The 19671-nt window shown below is 28.8% G+C and overlaps 1 protein-coding gene across 1 annotated transcript; it reads left to right on the top strand.

Moving 5' to 3' along the window:
• The first annotated feature begins 212 nt into the window (after positions 1–212).
• LOC107172962 (zinc transporter ZIP1-like) lies at positions 213–19448 on the top strand. The gene is made up of 2 exons (XM_089225940.1): positions 213–1915; positions 18712–19448. The coding sequence occupies exons 1-2, from the start codon at positions 658–660 to the stop codon at positions 18825–18827; spliced, it is 1374 nt and encodes a 457-aa protein (XP_089082066.1). The 5' UTR covers positions 213–657; the 3' UTR covers positions 18828–19448.
• The last annotated feature ends 223 nt before the right edge of the window (positions 19449–19671 follow it).

The raw sequence follows: 19671 nt of genomic DNA, 5'->3' as shown, positions 1-19671 counted from the left end.
GTATAACATGAAAATAATAATAATAATAATATAGGTATGATCATCGTGTGTGTGTTGTTGTTGTTATTGTTGTTGTTGTAAGAGTGGAAGTGGTACACCGCGATGTGTAGCGTCGGCGGCGGTAGTGACTAATGACGTGGTTGTGGTGGTGGGGTGGTCGCTCGCCGCCGTCGTCGTAGACGCCACCACGACGCGATTCTCGGCGTTCGGAGTTTCGGACGTAGGTCGTAGTCGCACACCGCACACACGCAGTAAACGGCGTCCGCGTTTTGAGGTGTCCGCTCAGTGCTGTGACTGGTGCCGTGCTATGCGTTCGCCGACGGTCATCGTTTCGGGTGGTGCACGGGATCGTCATCGGTGCTGCAGTCGTCACTGCGTTTGACCGCTGCTAAGTGCTAAGTGTTTCACTGCGCGGAGTAGTAGGCGCGCGCGCCCGCGCAGATGCACGTTACGACTATTATTATATTTCGTATTTTTGAGTAGTTCGCCGGCACGTATTATAATAGCAAACATAATATAATACGCTTAACGAGCTAATAACAAAAACAACGGCGACATATTATTTTATATAATAGCGCGGCGGTAATATCAATTTTAAAATATTATAATACCTATAGTGCTTTTGACAATAGTATAATAAATAGCGCGGGCGACATCATGGCTGAGACGGTAATAGTGTCGGACGACGCGACGGCGACCAGTACATCGGCGCTCGTCGACCAGATAATTGTGGCCAAGACGTTCGCCATGCTCGTCCTGGGCCTGGGCTCGTTCGTGCTGGGCGTTGTGCCCCTGAAGCTGACCAAGTGGTGGCGGATGGATCCCGCGGCCGCCGCGCCGTCACACCAAACCGGCGGTCACTCGCACGGAGGTGACTCGGCCACGGGCTCGCCGGCCGTGTCGCTGCTGCTGTGCTTCGGTGGCGGCGTGCTGTTGTTCACCACGCTGCTGCACCTGCAGCCTGAAGTCCGGGAGGGCGTCGGCCGGTTACAAAAGTCCGGACAGCTGCCCAACGGACAGGGCACCGAGCACCTGGGAGACCTGATATTCTGCGCCGGATTTTTCATGGTGTTCATCGTGGACGAAATCGTGCACTCGGTGCTGGACCGATGCGCGGCCAGCCACGTGGACCGCAGCTCCGCCGAGGAGGTGCTGCACCGGTCGATGAGTTTGAGGCGGCGGACCATGTCCATACCGAGAGCCTCACTGGCCGGCAGTGGTGGCTCGCCCAGCTCCGTTCCGTCGGTGACGGGTGGCATGTCGGTGACCAGCAACAAGGAGTTGCTGCAAAACGAGTTGTCTTGTAAGCCACACGACAAGCGGTATCGACCGGCGGCCTGGGAGTCCGGTGGCACGGCACCGTCGTCCATTCGGTTCACGCATCACCAGCAACGAGTCGACGACGATGACACCGAAAAACAAATGAAGCTGCAAAGCGGCGGCGGGCCCGGGGGCGTCGATGGTGACCATTCGTTCCGCGGACTGTTCGCTGTGCTGGCGCTTTCGTTTCACGAGGTGTTCGAAGGCTTGGCCATAGGGCTGGAGGAGCGCGTCGACAACATGTGGTACCTGTTTATCGCCGTGGCCACGCACAAGCTGGTCATCGCCTTCTGCATAGGCCTGGAACTGGCCTGGTCCAAGACCCGGCGGCCCGTGCTCGTCATGTACGTGGCCACGTTCGCCGTCGTCACGCCCGTGGGCATTGTGATCGGCATGGTACTGGTACAGTGTGGCACTGGCGGTGCCGTGGACGGTTCTCCGGGACGCGTGGCCGTCATCCTGCAGGGACTAGCCGCCGGCACGCTGCTGTACGTCGTATTCTTCGAAGTGCTCGCCAGGCACAAACAGTCAGGATTCTTGCACCTGTTGTCCATAATGTTCGGATTCAGTATTCTGCTCGTAATGCAAATGATGAGTGAGTACAGCACTTAACGGCCTTACATTAACGATATTCTTGTAGCAAATACTGTAGGTACTCAAATAAAAACTTTAGGGCTGTGTGCAATTTATTGCATTAAAAACCCTGATAAATATACTAAAATCTCAAAAATTCAATATATTATATAATAATGTACTACAGTAGCCAGTAAATAAGTTACGCGAGATTCATAATTTAAAAAATGTAAAATATTTAAAAATAAATATTAATCGAGTTCAATGTGCGTTCAGATCGTGTAAAATATTTATAACATGAAAATTAAAATAATAATATTTTTAGTAATATTGGAAATACGTAAAAAGTTATAATTAACTTAAATTATTAAAAATATCGAAAAAGTATTAAAATTGGAAAAATTATTTAAAAAGACACAATAAATCAAAATTTGAATTCATTAACGCCCAATTATCAAGCTTTTTGTCAACGTAGCGTATGTATTATAGTAACTATATGTTAAAAATATTGAATTTTTCTTCAAATCCATAGCCTTAAAAATAATGATTAACCAAGGAACTATATAGGAATAAAGATTTGCTGAAATGTGCTGATCATTTATGATGTCCTTAAATTGCCTCATGATAAAATGTGGATGTAAATTATTTTTATTTTTATTTTACGTATTTTTACTACACTTATTATATGTAGTTGGAAAATGCACGTGTTTATGGTATATATTTAAACGAAAGTAGTGAAAAAAGGTAGATGACACTGCGCATCGTTGCGTCATATTGTGCATATATATATTACGCTGTAAATGTTGATTTTATAAAATCTTTTCTATTCGTGGCATCGGCAAAAAAAATTTTAAATGGTATGTGGATTTATTAACAAAAAGGGCAACCAATAAGACAGATTTAGCTTGTATACATAAAATGTAACTTTATTTGATCTATTTTAAAATTATTCGCATGATGATAGTTTGAAATATGTAGTGGTATAAGCTCGTCGTTTATTTTCATCGTATATCTTAGCATATACTTTAACAAAATTTTTAACATATCTTACTATTTTATATTGCATAATAAATAAATCTTAGCTCATACTTAATATACTATGTAGATACCTACTGTTATAAATATTATGGTATAGCCACATTCTTTTCTATTTCTCTCTTACACGTATTTATGCGAACCACATTATAATAATATAACGGTTACCAACAATTTATTAGCACCAACAACCGTCGTGACGCTCATTGTATAGTGTTGTTCACGTTTTTCTAATCCCTTATTGGGTGGTGACGACGGGGTAGTCGGTGTGTTGTACATAATATACGTTGTATACATAATATGTCTTGAGTGTATCATAAAACTTGTAGCCATCACTTCGACAACTATATAAATACACTTTAAAAATATGTATAGGTACGTTTACCATATTTCGAAACCCTTTTAGTGAGAGTTTAGGGTGTCGTTCTAACCGAATTAATACGCATCACATGTATATTCCATCACCTACAGCACACTAGCACGTGTTTACATAATATTCTGATACCCGGAGGCGCCGGTGTCTTTTGAAACGCCTACCGGCCTACCTATGGCATAGTTATTATTATTAAAGCAAAGCACCCGCATCCTCCAACTAGCCTATACCTATTCACGACCAACCCACAAGTAAGTACAGATATACATAGTGTTTACTGTATCAACATGGAACTAGAAAGTAATTAATGGTTATACTACAATATAGTATACTAATTAACGGTAGGTATATGCTAGCGGTAACCAAAATGTATTTGTTTGTACTTTTGTAGAACCTTTAAATAGCTAAAAGCCCCAAAAACTATAAATGTAAATTTTAAACGGATAAAATGATAAATCATGATTTAATGTGGATATTTATTTGCGGAGCCTCTACATAATTGGCTCCGTGAAGCATGATCTGCAGGATGTAAGTTATTTACACTTCTATCAATATATTAATATCATTCTAATTGGACTCGAGTTCTAAAGTACAAACTAATTATTTTTTGTTGAAAAATTTAAACGAATCTAACCAAAATAAAATAAATACATGTATGATATTATATAGTCTATACATACATAATCGTATCAAACTACGGATCTAAATGTTATTAGTTGCAATGAAATTGATCAGGAATGATATCATTATATACAGTACTACTGTTGGCAGTTATATAAAATAAACCATTTATAATTTAAAAAAATAGGAAGTGTATTGCACAGAGATTATAAGGACCTTGCATAGTTACTTACTATTATTAATTCTACAGTAATAAAGTTAGAAATTGGTGACCCTTTGATGGTTTGAACTTAAAATTTAAACATAGTATAATAACATTAGAATTTTAAGACTTTCACGTCTTGTTTTTTATTAATTTTATTTATTAAAAACAAACCGGTTCACTTCAAAAACAACACATTATTCAAAACGACGTATAGGCCTCGCTTTATAAGTATAATCGGAAAATAATAATAATTTCACTACGTATACTTGGTAGGAACCTGATTACGCCAAAAGAAATCTTAGAATATTTATTTAGCTAATATGTATGAGACATCGAATATCCAAAATAAACTTAAGTAGTTTTTTATTCAATTAACATTTATATTCGTAAAATATTTATATATTGCCGTATAGTATAATTCGGGTCACTAGTCTGGTCACTTCCACAGAAAATTATTTCAATAAGTTTCAAAATAATTTTAAACGTAAACTGTTACTATGACTTAAAGCCATTATTTTTTCATCTTATTTATACTATATCACTCTACATATATTTAATTTAAAATACAAAAACCATATTATTTTAAAGTAAATTTAATTATTGTATAAAAATGTATAATATTATTAACAATGTGGGAGAAATGTGTCAATCAATTGTCTCTTAAGTATCTATAATCTATATAGTTATAATATAATTTTAGTGACATTAATAAAGAATTACTTTTGATGAATAAAAGTCAATGTTGACTGATGACAGACATTTTTATATTTTTAAATAGAGATTAAGAACAAATGAAAGATTATAGTAATCTATAATTATTAATTAAAGTATAATAATGAATAACATAAATACTAAAAAGTGCCTATTACTAATTTTAATAATAATGTCAGTAGATATTAATTTTTACGTAAAAACAAAACCTTTGAAATCGTTGGAACGAAACTCTCCATATGGATACTTTCTCACACACTATAAATTAAGTTGGTATTTCAGATATAAGATTCTATTATACATTTCTAAACATTTTTGCTCACAAGCAACACTATGCATTGTAATTTATAGGGTTAAGTTGCAATAAGGATTATAATAATTTAGAAATCGGTTCTAAAATTACATAAATCCACTAATCATGGCCTTAGTATACAATAACCTCCCTATAGTTCCACCTAGTCATAAAATATATATAATAATATATACAAAAAATTATATATCATGTATGTATTGTGTACTTCTAATTAAAAAACTATACCTACTGCATCATAATATGTTAAATTGTTTAGTAGAATGTTTTAATTATATTCCTGCACAAATTTAAATATGTATTGACATAATATAAGTTTTGTCTTATCTAAGTATCTAGGTACCAACTAAATGTGTATTTTACTGTCTTATAAAGACAAGTATAGAAGTACAATTGAAGAATGTCTATTTCTATGAACAACGATCAAATACTTAATAGTTAACAAATAAATGTGTTTCATTATTTTAGATTTTGATTTATGGGTGGAGCTAAGAATGTATTGGTTTTACATTAATATAATATGTTTTATTATTGATTTTTTTTTATCAGCAAAAGATTTATTTTTATTATCTAATTTCAATCATTAGAATTCGATCTACATTAGAGATCATTTATAGAAAACCCCAGTATTAAATTTTTTAATAATCGAGAAAACTAAATAAAAACATTGGAAATACTGGAGTAATTTATTACACAACACCAGTTTTTGACAAAATCGATTTTGTTCTTCTGTTTTAATTTGGAAAGGATTACTAGAGACTCAACATTTTCACCAATATTTAATTTAGTATTTTCCATATATTATTAAATATTAATGGCATTTGAAATATTGGATTTTTTTCTATTTTCGATTTATGTAGATAAAATTGTTGTTTCTCGGTAAAGGGTTACCAAAAAATTAAATAATAGGATAAGTTTTTAATATTCCACAGTTTGTTATTATACAAGTTTTAAGTTATCAAAATATAATTTCTCATTTTTTAAGTATAAACATCTTTAAAGTTAACAACGAAGAATTCCAACTTTAATCTGTTTATTTTTAATTGGTTAAAATATATTTTATTCTTATTTGCATGTTATAGTGTTTTTTTTTTTTTAACTGAACCATTTAGTTCGTTGGTATTATTTAATATTATATTTTTCGCAAAAATTAGTTCAATGTACAAAATTAATAAAATTTTAATGTTAACATAAATGTACTATATGGTGGTGGTAATGTATATTATCATCTAATGAGCTACTTATCCACCAGTTTTCATCAGCTTGGATTCGAATAAATAGAAAACCTTATGAAATAATGATGAAGGCTAAAAGAAATCCTTGTTTTGCATAGATGATTTTAAATTTTGATAGCATAAAATAGGTATAAAAAAAACCATATACCTATCTTATTGCATTAGAAACAAATATAGATAATATATAGTTATTTATGACCGAAAATTGAATGTATAATAATATAATATTGTCATTATTTGTGTCTTAAAAAGCATTGGAAGAATATAGATGATACATTGATACTGTCAAAAATCGTAAATAGGTGGTAAATCCATTTATATTGAATATAATATAATAATATTATTATTATCACTCATCACGTCCATAATACGTTAAGAGTCACGGTCACGGCAGTCACATTTTGCTCGCATACTTATGCAGTGGCGGGTGGACAAAGAACTATGACATAATGGTGAATTTACAGTCCATCAAAATAATAATAATGCATGAATATTCGTTTCTTTGAACACATGTTGCGCTTCTCGTGTTATTGATCACTATAATAATACAATATAATAAGGAGGAAGTGTGTAGACGTTATTATTGTGCAGACGGATATATTTTTGAACGTTTCCTCTGAATATTCTCATCGACTTTCTACGCATTTTTCGCAATTACCGAATAGTGCCTACTCGAAAACCCATTCAACTTAAAATGTTACAAAATATATCAATTACCTATGCGACACACAGAATCCGAGATTCGTGTAAAAATGACCGGTGTGATTTTTAATCGGTTAGAACAACAATACCTACTGAAATTATTCTCGCGTGTTTCTTTTGTGAACACATGCGGTTTATTGTCGCACGCGTGTATTGCGTGTATTGTACATATTATTATTATAATATTATATGAAGCGAACTAATTTTAATACGCAACATAGACTCCACAACATCAACCATTGAGGTTAAGGATATATTGGGGTATTGACAACGATTCGCGACGGATACGCAGGAACTATGCGAAAGACAAAGACAATATGCGATAGTCAGTGTTCCGTGAAAACCATTAAAAATTGTATTCTGTTAGACATTTTCAATTTCATAACGTAGTTTGTTTTGCATACAACACCTATGTGCTTTACAATTTACATATAGGCTTAACCTTCTCATTTCGATAGTATAGAAAATATCGATAACTATACATTTAACTAAATATTTTATATGTTATAACGAAATAAACTATTTCAAATAATCTCTTATACCTATTATAGTTTCTTACTGTATATATATAAAAAAAATTAAAAAACCATAGCAAGCTACTCGATATTTTTCCTCTACAAGGAAAATCTATGAATCATAAATATGTTTTTGTTATTTATGACAAATTTAACATTACGAAGAATCTGTCAGAAACTTGTATCTAAAATCTTACACCGACCCAAAAACATGTTACATGTATGTTAAAACATCTTTTATATTACATACTTACTAATTTCACATAGGTATTATTAACAATTATAGCCAAGTAGCCAACACACAAAATACTGAGCCTGCAAATATTGAGTGTTGTACAAATTCAAAGCTTTGAGAATTAATACGTATATTTTTAATTTTAATATTCAAACAATGGAAAGGGGTCTGCATTTTCTGATGGGTGGTTAAACACTTAAACAGCAAGAGAACAGAGGAAATATACCTTTGTAGTCAATTATAATATAATTATTATATTTTAAACAATATATTTGTTAGTACAGGTTCATATTTTATGAAAAAAAAAATATTAAATTATTCCTGGACTGTTCGTTAAAATATGAGGTATTGATATTTTTTATTTAAAAATTCTAATTATAATGAATATGTATTAAGTATTTACGTCAACCCACTTATAATTATTCTATAGATGAGTACTTTGTATGGCATAATAAATATGTTGTTTCGAAAAAATTAGTGTTATTGTTTTTTTCTCTTCCCTGTTATCTGCACATGACCAAACGTCGCGCATCATGGCACGTATATTATTGTCATGCTTTATTTCATCGTTTATTATTTATTACATCTGTCGGCTATTTCCTATAACTTTTTCGAATGTTTAAGAATTATTTCAATAATAATTTGCTTTTGTTAATATTACAGTTAAACATTTTACAGACTAAAAATTCGACTAAAAAATAATGCTAATTTTGTAAATCTTAGCAGAATTAGGTAGGTACTTTCACAAAGAACGCACCTAATAACTTACCGGATCCATTTACCAGAGCAATGATTAGCCATAAATTATAAAAATAAGTAATTAAAAATATTAACTCATTATTGTTAAATATACACTAGGTAGTTATAATTTATTGTAATGACAATTCATTACTTTTAAATACCATTTATTTGTTGTAATGTTGTTTTAGAAAATACCTTTAACTTTAAAATTTTAAAAGTTATTTTGCGGCTGTATAGTTTTGTGTAGTATAATAATTTTGAATTAAAAAAATTAAAGAGAATTTCAGACAAAATTATATGTCATAAAAACAGTTATTTTCATGTGAAAAACTAATAGTTATTTATTTTATGTAAAAATATTATAATTAAAAAAATGTAAATACATAATTAGTTAAGATAATCTTAAAAAAAATGAGTTTACACAAAATATTTATACTGAACTTAACACGGAATTCGTAAAAAAATTATTTTAAATCACATAAACATGAAACGATAATTTTTTAACTAGGTAATTTATATATTTTGTAAGCAATCGTATTTAAACCTATAAGGAAATTAAGGTTATTGACCATTTTATACCCATTTAAAAATTCCTCTCACGTAAATTGATGAGCGGTGATATAGTATACATATTACGTATTATACTCAACATTATATTAATAAAATATATGTAATATATTTGTTCTATTCCCGTGAAGAATTTATAAATTCAAAATAATTTTAACAAAACACGAGTGTATACTTCCTGTAATTAAGTATACCTTAAGTTCTTGTTAATTAAACACAGCGTGTTATTTAAGTAGGTGTAAAAAAAAACAATGTAATTTAAACACCAACATACGGAAATGGAAATAACTACTGGATGAAGATTAAACTAATAAAATCTATTAACATATTTATAAATGTTGCCAATGTTGGCGTATGGTAGAACTTTACCTTAAAAAAAAATATTAATATCATATTACTCACTGTAGAATCTAGAGTTATTCAACATGAATATTAAATAATTTGGGTTTATCCAAAATTTAATTTCATAATACAAGTATTTTACCTGTTATAAGATTCTAGATAATAATTATTAAGTTTTAGCTTTAGTTATATTTTTCTGGAAAACAATTTTTGGCTTCGGAATAGAAATAGGAAATTTAGCGATGAAGTAACCTTAAGTAAATGTAGATCGAAATTTTACATAGTACATAGGTATAGGTATTCAAATTGTATTAATATAAGTAATTTTCGGCATTCTTTGAGTTTTCGTGAAAATGAAATTCAAATGTATGGTTAAGGTTAGGTATAGACACCATTATTTAATCAAATCAAGGCTTTTATTAATTTATCGATTCCTAATCAAAATACTTTTTTGAATGTAATAATTCATATTTTTTCAAATTTAAATTCATCCATCTCTGACTATCAGACTCCAATCATAGACCATTCGATTTAAGTTTTATATTGTTTGTATTTATGAAGTAATTTATAAATTGATTTTTTTTTTTTTTGGATATTTATCACTAATTTCTTATTAATTTGTATATAAACTACATTAAATGTATACCTACACACCTGTAGTCTAAATCAACGTATTTTAATAATAATCAATTATTGTGAGTAAATTAAATATAAATTACATACCTACTATCTGCATCTTTTAATAATCAACAGCTAAAGATATATTTTAATAAATTACGTACATAAACCTATCCATCTAACATTATCTACGTATACTAACTATACAAGTGGGCAGTGGCCTTGGCATTTCGGTTGATTGTTTTCAAACAATTGCTATTAATGTAACAGTTTTATATTATTGGTATATCATCACTCATCAGTTTCAATTACTGTCATTGTAAATTTTAAAATCATTTGTAACTTTTTTGTTTCATCTACCTAGTTAGGCACAATGTGAATATCTGATAGACAAGTGAATATTATGAATAAATTATATATACCTATTTTATGAACTGCTGCTTGATGGAAGAATAACCGAGTGGTGACACTTCTTATTTGTTTTTATTAGGTATTATAATTATTACCTACTTGTTATAGTTCAACTATTATAAGTCCCTTCACCATTTTCGCTTCGGGCATCTTGAAAGATTACGTTGATTAATAAGTCATTGATTTTAAGATGGCGTTACTGTGAATGCCAATAGGTGAGTATAGAGCCTCTTATTATACAAGACTTTTTATTTTTTCTTATCAATTTTTAAATGCAAATCGGTGTTCATGGGTGGGTTAGAGGTGTGATTATACCATTACATGCCTACATGATGAAGGGGAATTCTTAATTTTTAACAGGGAAATATTTTGAAATTACTGTAGATATTTTTTTCAAAACATTGTCCCATAATTGGAGACCATGGATTTACATAATTTATTAATTTTAGAAAGGATTTGTATATTTATGAGTAGTTCAATGTTTAAATTAGTTTGTTTATTATTAACACGAGTAATATTTTAAGCATACATAGTAAGAAGTTTAGTTGTTGTCTTTTTGTTTTAATATGGTGAGCCCAAGTAAGTCGGTAGTCGACTACGGTCGGGTAGTTACTTTTGGGATTACGGGATTTTGGTATCATAGCAAATAGAAAGTTACACAGCTGGATAGATTTAAATCGAATAATAAGAAATATTAACCATGTTCTTTACTATAAAAATGACCTGAAGACTTTAATCACATTTACAATATTTTAAAAACTAACTGTTAAGAGTTAAAACAAACAATTATGAGCCATATTTACTTGCCAACGATCAAAGTTTGAAATTTTAGTATTTTCGTGTATTAGCAACTTAGTAATTGAGTAAATATCATGTGTTATGCATATTATAATCAGTTACCACACTTCAGTTATAGTCAATAATATTATATATTAAGGGAATCTATGAATATTTTCGGTTTTTAGGTAATCGATTTGTACGCACTAACCATAAAAATATATGGTAATAAAAATAAATATATGATGAAAAAAAAATAAAAATATATTTAATGATAATCTACAACAGTCCTACATAACCTTAATATATCAGTTATATAATATATAATAGTTATCCATTTTATATTGAAACGAATAATCAAATGAGTACTAGTAAAATACAAATTAAAGCTACTTCCTCGGTTTTAAAAAAAATATATATGTTTTAAAATATAAAACTTATTGCTGTCTATCGTATAAATTTCCTGTGTATGATTTAAAAGTAGGTTTAATAAAGTTTTATTTATTTCATGACATTTATGTTAAAAATGTTACTTTTTTCCTATAATACCTACTTAATTATTATTATATTATGTGAATCAAGTTTTTAATATTTTCTGCGCGGTCTATAGTTTATAAAATGTGTACCTCTTAGGAATATACTCGTAATCTAAAATCTTCCTGGTCTTTCATCGACTGCAAAACCTGCTATTAAAAAGTGCATGTTATTATAATATGTGATATGCATATTGAATAGATGCTGAATAAATTAGCTGAAAGACCCTCACCAGTCACCATAACATATGCAACTATAATGTAGTAATATACTTTGGTACAAGCGTATAACGTATCCATTTTATAAACATATATTTAGTGGATTTAGAAAGTTTAACAATAATAGATTGCAGTTTTTAAGGATGGAGTGACTATAGTGAGTCAGTGAATACTATATTGAAAGTGAAAATTGAAAACTATTTCATTTTGAAGACAATCCCACAAGCACATTGTGTGTGACTCAAACTCGTACAATATGTTGTGCATTATATTAATTCTATATTGTATAGTTTGTGATGTTCAACACCTGTTTTTCAATGAACAAACAAAATTAAAACTGCTAGTTTGTTTTAAGCCAGCAAGTTTTATGGCAATATACCTATCGCACTCTAATTGATTTGTTCTGAAAAAATAAAATTTATAAATAATGATGGAGCTAATCATTACATTTTCTTTAGTTATATATGAATTATGATCTTTGGGACAAACACAACAATACTTGCAATGTACCCTAAAGTTGACTATTATTTAGTTGAACCATAATGGTTATCTCATATTTATTCATCAGTTATAGTGAATAGTACTAAAATACCAAATTTATAATATAATACTAGACTTATCTAATTATCTGTTATTATTTTATTCATATTTGGGGTCGATTGTAATTTCTACCGATTTACGGTCTTTTTTTACGGTAGTCTCTATAATACTATATTATTTGGATTGTTTGGTGCATACACTCGTACAAGTATTTTTAAAAGTTTTTTTTGTTATTTTTAAGAATAAAATAATTTCTCACATTTTTCAAAGATGAAACTATTTTCTAGTTCAACGTAAATTCTAATCAAGTTAACATGACTACCAACTGGTTATACATAATCTACCATTAATAGTAGTAGGTAAATAGTTTATAGTTCTATATAATCATAAGGATATATATATTATATTATTTTATTATATAGACATACAATATTATATTAATTGACGATTTGACCTAATTCATATTACTTTTTGACCAAAAATTAAAATATCTTACATTACACTAGATAATATTCAAAATGGTATAAAATCAAGCACAACATTGTATTATACATTTTAAAAATATTACTTTTTGTCTGATTTTTTTTTTAATAATTGAAAAATAGGAATATATCAAAACATGAAATTTAAATTTATTCGCATTAATTTGTGTGTCAATAAATTTTCGTACAGATTAAATACGTGTGTTCTGTCTAGTTTACATATTGTGATCCAGTGTTATCTGTTCGTATTATTTTACTAAACATTCATTCATATAATATAATATGTAATACTAGGTGCTTGGTATATATAAGGTGTATAAGGTTAGGTCTTTACCACTGTGCAGTGTATATTCCGGTCACCTACAATAATTGCAGAACGAAATTCATTTAACACATAAATTCGATTTAAACATCGATCGTTCAGGTGTTTGATATACCTACCTTTGTACTTCTTGTTCACTGGCCATTATAATAGCTATTAACGTACCTATATAGCTTAGTAATCGACCCTAGCCAAAGTAAATGGGGCGATGAAGACTTTCTATATTATGGGGTTATTTGATTTTAAAAGTAACAAATATAATTATTGTGTTGCGTTGTGCTGCAGCTATAAATCACTTTTGAACAGTTAAAACGGCCAGCAAGCTGCAAGCGCACGAGTTTATACGACATCAAATTATATCTAACAATAACGAACCTATAGTCAAGTTAGATGGCTGCACAATATATGTTCTTTAATTAATTTCATGATTCAAACTTATATATTTCAAGAGGGCTGTGAATAGGAGAAAAAAGAAGAACCCAATTGTGTCGCAATAGCTCGTGCAGTTTAATACATACGTAACGTACCATTGTAGTTACTATAAAAACTAAATTATATTTTAAACGTAGGTACCAATGTGTTACATAACCGGAATAAATTTTGTATTATGCAAAGAAAACAATTAATTTTGATTGTTGTTAAAATATTTTCATTTTTTACTTCCTCGTAGCTCGTTATTGGACACAAAAAGGTCATTTGACAAAGTAGATAAGTACCTACCTACCTAATTATCTCACATATAAAGTCACTTTAACAATTTTAGTTTAATTTAATCGCAAGATGCGTTAATGGCGGAGGTTGATGAGAAAATAGATGTTTACTACCTATTTGAAATTGTTAATATTAAGAACCTATATTATTATAAGCAAAATCTACTCTGAAGTCATAATTAGTACACATTTACATGCATAATCGCATAAATTGAAAACGTTGTAAGAGAGTTGTTATCTTAAATCACTGCTTTGTTTCTACTAAAAATTTATAATTTAATATTGTACAATGTTCATTGATAACCTACAGCTATTGATGGTTATTAGTTATTACTGTTATTAGTTTCATAATATGATGTACTAATTATGTAATAAAGAATTAGCTACGTTATAAAAAATAGTAAAATATGTTGTATTACCTACAGTATGTATTTGGCTGCTGACTTACATTTAGATTATATAACATTTGTATAATAAATAAAATATTATAAATTTAAACTTTGATAAACATTAAATTAATTTTAACATATACAATTTTTAAGAGAGATCTTTTTCAAATTAAAATCTTTCTTTTTAAATGTAAAAATAAGGAAACAAGCAACTTTACTAACCTCGTGTTTTTTTTTTGTTTTGAGATTTACGAGCTTTTCTGTTCTAAATAATTTGAAAAATGTTGAATTTAAAACAAAAGTTATTAAAACTAGTAATCAGCATTAAAAATACTTAGGTAGAGTCCTTTAATTTTAAAATTATACTCAAATGTGTTATAAAATAGTAAATAAAAAATATTCTCACCAGTTATCAGTATGCCAGTATCACTGCAGAATCTTTGAAGTGAAGTTAATAACATTATAGGTTCATTGATCATTTATTTGTTCTAAAATATGATTCACAATTGAAATGCATACGTGTTAGTGTGTTATATACTATTATGAAAAAATTATTAATAATTATTGAAATATTTAATGTCATCCGGTATTGATACATTTAAATCGCATTATTATCATTTACCACGGTACGCTGTATTTAATTTTTTTTTTAATTATGCACCTAAAGTACGTTATATTGTTACTTAATTAGAAAATAAAATCGCACATGCAAATTCAACGACATAAAGTAAACTAAGAGTTATTAGTTATAACTTATAATGTACATGATGTTATAATATATGTAATATAATGATTATAGTTAAATGGTTTTGACTAAGTCGATTAGTTAGACAATATCTAAACCTGCAGGCTGTATGTGTTGCTTAAAAGGTGGTTACATATTAAACATGTGAACGTTGTTTAATTGTTAGTATTGTTTTGTGTTTAACTTGGAATAACCTTGCAGTAAAAATGACAAAATTGTTAACAATTTTAAATTATAGTTAAATTTGGGTATTAAAAGCACTGTAACTTGTTTGATGTACACTTGTGATGTTTAACGACGTTTTACATATTACATTGCAGTTTTACATATTTTACATTACAATATATTCATATGAAAATATGAAATTCGGAAAGAAAGACAAATGTATACAAAATAAACGTAGTATATGAAACTAATAGACATATAGTTTGCTTAGAAACACTGCTGCCGTTCAAAAGAATTAGTTAATTTATACTTTGAATTTAAATTTAAAAATAAATTATTCTGGAGGAATTTATTGAAATTGGTATAATCCCTTAAGGCTACTTACAATAAAACAAAACAAAAAAATTATCAGAATATAGGTACAATAATCAAATATGAAAATACTTTATGCAAGTTGAATGATTTTCACAAAATTCCTACAATTTTTCGAAATTAAGTAAATACCTTTTTTAAGAATATAATGAAATCAGATAAAAAAAATACATATTAATAATATTAGTAGATATAAATGTTATAATGTATACCTACTCAAATTACGACGACTTATCGTTAGTAATATGCAGTGTTGAATCCAGGCATACTTCAGGGGGGGGGGGGGGTGTTCGTCCCTCCTGACAAATACAACTTTCTGACTTTCAACAAAATGTACTTATGTATTTATTAAATGCACAATACTAATTTAAATATAAATAATTAATAGGTTTATAATTTAGTTTGTAATTTTTTCAATATTTATAATTTCTGAATTGTAATAAATTATAATAATACAATTTGAGATGGCCGATAAGGCAGCAAAAGACACAATTACTAACCCCATAGCATCAGCAGTTCAGCTCGTTACCAAACAAGATTTATCACCCTTAATTGTCCAGCATTGTACCAAGTTATGGCACGCAAACTGGAATTCCGCGCGCACTAAACTCCCCGAAATTAAACAAGATGTTTTCTCATGGCCTCATCCCACACATCTTCCTAGAAAATTCGAAGTTATACTAACAAGACTACGGATCAGCCAAACCAAGATCACTCACAGTAATTTAATGAGTAAAAACGATCCCCCGATATGCACAACTTGCGGCACGTACCTTAGTACCTATCAGTCAAACACATTATGACTGAATGTCTATCATATACCGATTCAAGATTGGAATCAAATCTTCCTGAACACCTGGCAGAATCACTTGGCCACAACAACTCTTCACTCGCAGTCACCTTCAACTTTATTTCATTGGCAGAACTTCAAAAAAAAATTTAAAAAAAAAAAAAAAAAAAATGTACACTTATTCAAATTTAAAAACTGTAAATTATAGATGTAAATAATGTAATTTCATTGTTCCCAATGGCCGATGTCGCCGAGGGCTTATTCTTAATAAAAAAAAAAAAAAAAAAAAAAAAAAAAAATAATACAATTTAACAATTTATAATATGTGACGACATTAGATTAACCTTAGATTGATTTAAAAATTTAAAAATTAATAATTTGTTTTATAACTTTTTAAATATTTATAATTTCTGAATTGCAATAAATAATAATAATAGGTAATATGATTTATAATGTTTGACAACCTTAGATTGATTTAAAAATTTAAAAAAAATAATTTGTTATGTAGTTTTATATAAATTTGAAATGTCTAAATTATAAATTGTAATAAGAATAACTACCTATTAATAGATATAAATATATAATTCATAATACTAAAATGACGTACCACCATTCACCAATGAAAAAAAATGTGAGCCCCCCCCCCAGAAAAATTGTTTGGATTCAACACTGATGATATGTAACCAAAAAGTTAAATCAAAAAAAGTTATAACAAAAAGTCCACGAAGATGTCTAAATAATAATCTTACCTTTACATTTTATAAGACGTCAATTCACTCTAGTTTTTTTAATTAACCGAGCTAAACGTGATCTGCTAAGCGTAAAATGTGCTATATTACGCACTTGTAAGAAAAAGACAACACATGTGGGGATAACGTCCTCTTGATAAAATTATTATAATTAATAAGTAAACGACGCAATAAAAATACATCAACAATTATAAATTATTGTCTATTACTATTAAAATAGCATTTTAATATATGAAATAAGTTCACGTGCCTACCTTTATTATAATTATATGGTATATGATAGATAGGCATGGTAATGAATTATTTTCCAATAATTATCTGTATAAAACAATTAGGTTAAACAGTGATTAATTAATTTTTATGTTTTCAATAATAAAAACAAAAAAACGTGTAGTTAATCAGGTACCTGATATGCGTGACTTATTTATTAACATTGAATGGTATTGTTTCTAGTTTAAAATGTCTTACACATATATTTTAACTAGAAATCATGTATGGTGTTGGTGTGTCATAGTTTAGGCATTAGGTTTTAGTAATCGATTAAACAAGTAAACAATAGTTTTTAAAAATTCATAGTTTATTCTTTGTTCAATTTTAGCACGATTGATGAACTACCTAAATACAAATGATAAAAAATAACATTATAAATAGGTACTTATGTTGAAATAATAATATTTTTATTTATTATTTTATATTATTTTTACTCTAAATATTTTTAATAATTGATAATTTGTTCAATACAACATTAAAATCTGATACTTAAATAAAGAATTCTGGAATGACTATTGAGTACCTATTACTGTGACTAGTGCATTGCAATTATCTAGTATTATTAGGTATAATGTTATATGTTATAATAATATGTTATAACTACCTATAACTATTTAAGTATAATTAAAAACTAAGAACCAAACTTTATTTTTTTTTTAAATATATACATTACATTCCAAGGAATAACAGTTTACATAATGTAATTTCGAACGTTTTTCAAAATACTTCGTTATTTATTTCTATAATATTACTCGATAGTTGATTTGTATAAAGTATAAATAAATATTATTTTAATCATAATATATATATAAAAAAATTAATATTCAACAAGTATTATTAATTTTATTTATAAATAACCTTTAAAAATTATTATATCAGATATAAAATATCGCATTAGGTACTTTATTAGTGCATTAAATTATGATATAGTTTTAATATTTATACTTGATTGAAAATCAATCATCGTACCTACACCACTTACAAGTTTTAAAAATTTAGAACTGTAACCAAAATATGACGATAATATTATTGTATATAATAATATAACTACCTATTGCTTAACTCTTCAATATTAATGTTTTACATAAGTCTATAGTTTATTTGATAAATAATATATATTTCAATATTTTTCAGCTCATCAACACAGTCACGCCCCAGTTGACAACCATCAACATTCGAATCACGATCACTCATCACACGAACACGAACACGAACACGAACACGAACACGAACACATACACGATCATTAGAATTTCCCAATTCTTTGAGTTACCAAGTATTTTATTAAGCCCATCGTGATCTAAGTTTGATATAGATTGTATTTCGTTATTGAGTTAAGTTATCAACTATTTTGTAATGTTTATTTATATTTAAACAACACATATACCATATATATATTTATAGAATATACTTGTATATAGGCTGATTTTATGAATGCAAAACACTAATTTTATGTAAGCTTCCGAGTCTTAAACTTGTTTATTATACGTTTTAAAGGACATCCGACTTAAGTTGTATTAGCTATATTAATAACACTTTTTTGCTAAAAATGTATTTTCTATTGATTACATATTAACGAATTTTTTCTATTAATCATATCCATCATAATTTGGATAATACCTTTTTATGAAACAATGCTTTAACTATCTTAAATTATTATTTTTTTATAAATATTTTTTTTTTTATATGTAATTAAAATTAAATAACTTATGTACATTTTACGAAAATTTTTATCCGAAATCAGTATAAATGACTGAAAGTATGAGTTTTTAAACATTATTATTTTGTATATATATATTATGTATAATATGTGCGTGATATATTGTATATATTATTATATAAGAGAAAATAAAAAATTATTTTTTCATAAAGTGACTTTACCATAATTACATCCTAGTATCCTATTCACTCATCTAAAAAAAAGTAAGTACCTAGTTATTTAATCGATCCTCTGTTCTAAAATGCATTTGGAATAGTTGATAAAATGTGCAGTATTATTATTATGTCAGATTCTGATGAGCGGAGAGATAAATGTGTAAGAAGTATATTGGTTTTAGAATAACGTGATATTTATGTATCTACAGATGTCTGACG

Source organism: Diuraphis noxia, unplaced genomic scaffold, assembly GCF_037042655.1.
Source record: "Diuraphis noxia isolate RWA-SAM2 unplaced genomic scaffold, SU_Dnox_SAM2 contig0004, whole genome shotgun sequence".
Taxonomy (NCBI): domain Eukaryota; kingdom Metazoa; phylum Arthropoda; class Insecta; order Hemiptera; family Aphididae; genus Diuraphis; species Diuraphis noxia.
The sequence above is the reverse complement of the archived record's forward strand: the minus strand, read 5'-3'. Positions and strand labels throughout refer to the sequence as shown.

Excerpts from the sequence above, each read along its gene's own strand:
- LOC107172962 (XM_089225940.1), top strand. The coding sequence starts at position 658 with ATGGCTGAGACGGTAATAGTGTCGGACGACGCGACGGCGACCAGTACA. Across the intron at positions 1,916-18,711 it reads GCTCGTAATGCAAATGATGA|CTCATCAACACAGTCACGCC; the intron begins GTGAGTACAGCA and ends AATATTTTTCAG.